The 2239-nt window shown below is 34.0% G+C and overlaps 1 protein-coding gene across 1 annotated transcript; it reads left to right on the top strand.

Moving 5' to 3' along the window:
* Window positions 1-589: 589 nt before the first annotated feature.
* On the top strand, window positions 590-1361 carry PCYB_003650 (hypothetical protein; the record flags this gene model as incomplete). The annotated part of the gene is made up of 2 exons (XM_004227786.1): window positions 590-1268; window positions 1300-1361. The coding sequence occupies 2 exons, from the start codon at window positions 590-592 to the stop codon at window positions 1359-1361; spliced, it is 741 nt and encodes a 246-aa protein (XP_004227834.1).
* Between the last annotated feature and the right edge of the window lie 878 nt (window positions 1362-2239).

The raw sequence follows: 2239 nt of genomic DNA, 5'->3' as shown, positions 1-2239 counted from the left end.
GGAACTCAACAGGTATGAAGGAAAATATAGATACCTAATAAATATATGTTGTGTCTTAACATTAAAGGGAAAAGAATAAGTATAATTAAAGGTAAATAATAATTTACGGAAAAAGCATTTTTTGATTTGTTACTTTACTTAATCGTAGCCTTTTAACGTTTTCTATAATATTTGTTTTGGGGCAGAATATATGAACTCTATGTGAATATGAAATTTTAACTATCATTTAATTTCAAAACGTCGTATTCAGATATATCACCATTTGTGAGGTATTTATTTAATGCATGAAAATATTACAAATGCTTTAAAAGTATGCTCCTGAGTTCAATTATTTTCGTATTTTATTCTTTTAAAGGATTCGCATATCCACTTTTAGAACAACCTAACAATATGTTACATTATATTATTATGTATCATTTGTTAGCACTATTATATTTGCTTGTGTAAACGCAACAAGCCAAGGTCATGATAACAGAATATTAAATTCTAAATTGCAAAGGTGTCTACTTGTATGCATCAATCATTATCCCAATATAATTGTTAAAAGAAATATAAAAAAGGTACCGTGATAACACATAATGAACATATAATGGGGAGCGTAACCGTTAGAGTTTATAATAAAAGCCAAACTTTGGGTTTAGGTGAGTGTTTAAATATATATTCTGAAATTTTAGGGGATATTCAAGGTAAAATTGCTGAATTTGAAGAAAAGAAACATGCAAATTTCAAGGACGAATGCAAAAAATTAATTACAAATATAGAGGAAGAAAAAGAGAAATATAAAGTGTGTTATACTAATGGGGTGCTAAATCTTAACTTAGATGATGATGAAGATATAAGCCGTTTTTATCGAAAATGCAATGCAATTACTAATTCTAATTACATCCCACCACAAGATGAGAAACCCATTGAATCAAAGGATGGTACAGAAATATCCCACGAAAAAGATCAAGACTGTGTAAAAAAAGTAGAAGCAGAAAAAGAGGGAGAAGCAATATTACAACTGAATAAAAAAGACTCTAGAACGGAAACTTTAGAAACACAGAAACCACAAGATCAAAGCGAAAGCATTGTCGATGGAAAAGATCCAAGTAGACCACAAGTACTTCCACATGGTGAACAGGATGCAACGTCTCTGGAAGCTTCTGGTAAGTCTGACCTTGAAGAACCGGAAGCAAAAGTTATCCATCCTTTTAGGCTGAATGAACCAATAGAGAATCGAAACCCATCTTTACATGAACCAACTATTCCCTCTAACAAAGCATTAGGTACTACTCAAAGCGATACTTCTCCACAAAGTATCTCTGAAGGAGAATCTCTTTCAATTGGAATCCCTCAAGAAAAACTTCAGAAATAAGTAATCATCAAAGCGGTGCACATAGTATTCAAACCCTAAATAGAAATACCCATGATGGGCAAGCTGTTAGCAGTCATACCGATGAAGATCATTTCTCCGTTGATAAAAATGTTGCTGTGGTTCCTACCACAGAAAATCGTGGTGCGCAAACTCTATTAGTGGAAAACCTGCTGATAGAAGTTCCCCTCTTATATTACTGATAGAGCAGATGATTGTATGATATCCCTTTCTTCTGTAGGTACCGCTAGCATAGGGGATACTACTGTATCATCTGAACATACACCTAGTGTTAAAAGTACTACTGAAAGTTCTCTGTCTAGTGAAGTTAATAATACTAAAGCTGCTGATAATGTACTCACTGACGATAAAGGTGCTGTTAGTGCACTTTCGGATGCTGAAGCTAAACAGGGTAAGGCCCAATGTAGTGATAATCCCTGTAAAAATGACTCTCTTCAAGTACTTGCTGGTGGAACATCTTGCAGTGAGGTAAGTAGTGAAACTCCTTCTATTGAAGAAAGTACTTGTAAAACACATGCTAGGGAAATAAGTGATGATAAGAATATAAGCAGTGCTGATCATGATCCAAATAATTCCTTACCCGCAATTGATTTAACTCCTAGTGATCAAAACTCTTTGGTTCATCCAAACGGTCAGGAGATACAGGCTAATCAAAATTCTTTTACGAGTGTACCTAATTCTATGGAATTACAAAGTGGCCATTCTACTCAAAGTGAATCGCACACTGAACAAGAAGCAACTAGTCTAGGAAGCCAAGAGCAAAAAGAAAAGACACAAAACCCTGAAAACCCTCATCAAGAACATAACTCATATATGAATCATCATTCTAACATACAACAACCACAAAATCAGAGTGGTCTTCAA

This window comes from Plasmodium cynomolgi (genome assembly GCF_000321355.1).
Source record: "Plasmodium cynomolgi strain B DNA, scaffold: 0333, whole genome shotgun sequence".
NCBI classification, from domain to species: domain Eukaryota; phylum Apicomplexa; class Aconoidasida; order Haemosporida; family Plasmodiidae; genus Plasmodium; species Plasmodium cynomolgi.
Note: the sequence above shows the minus strand (reverse complement) of the source record. Positions and strands in the feature narration are given on the sequence as shown.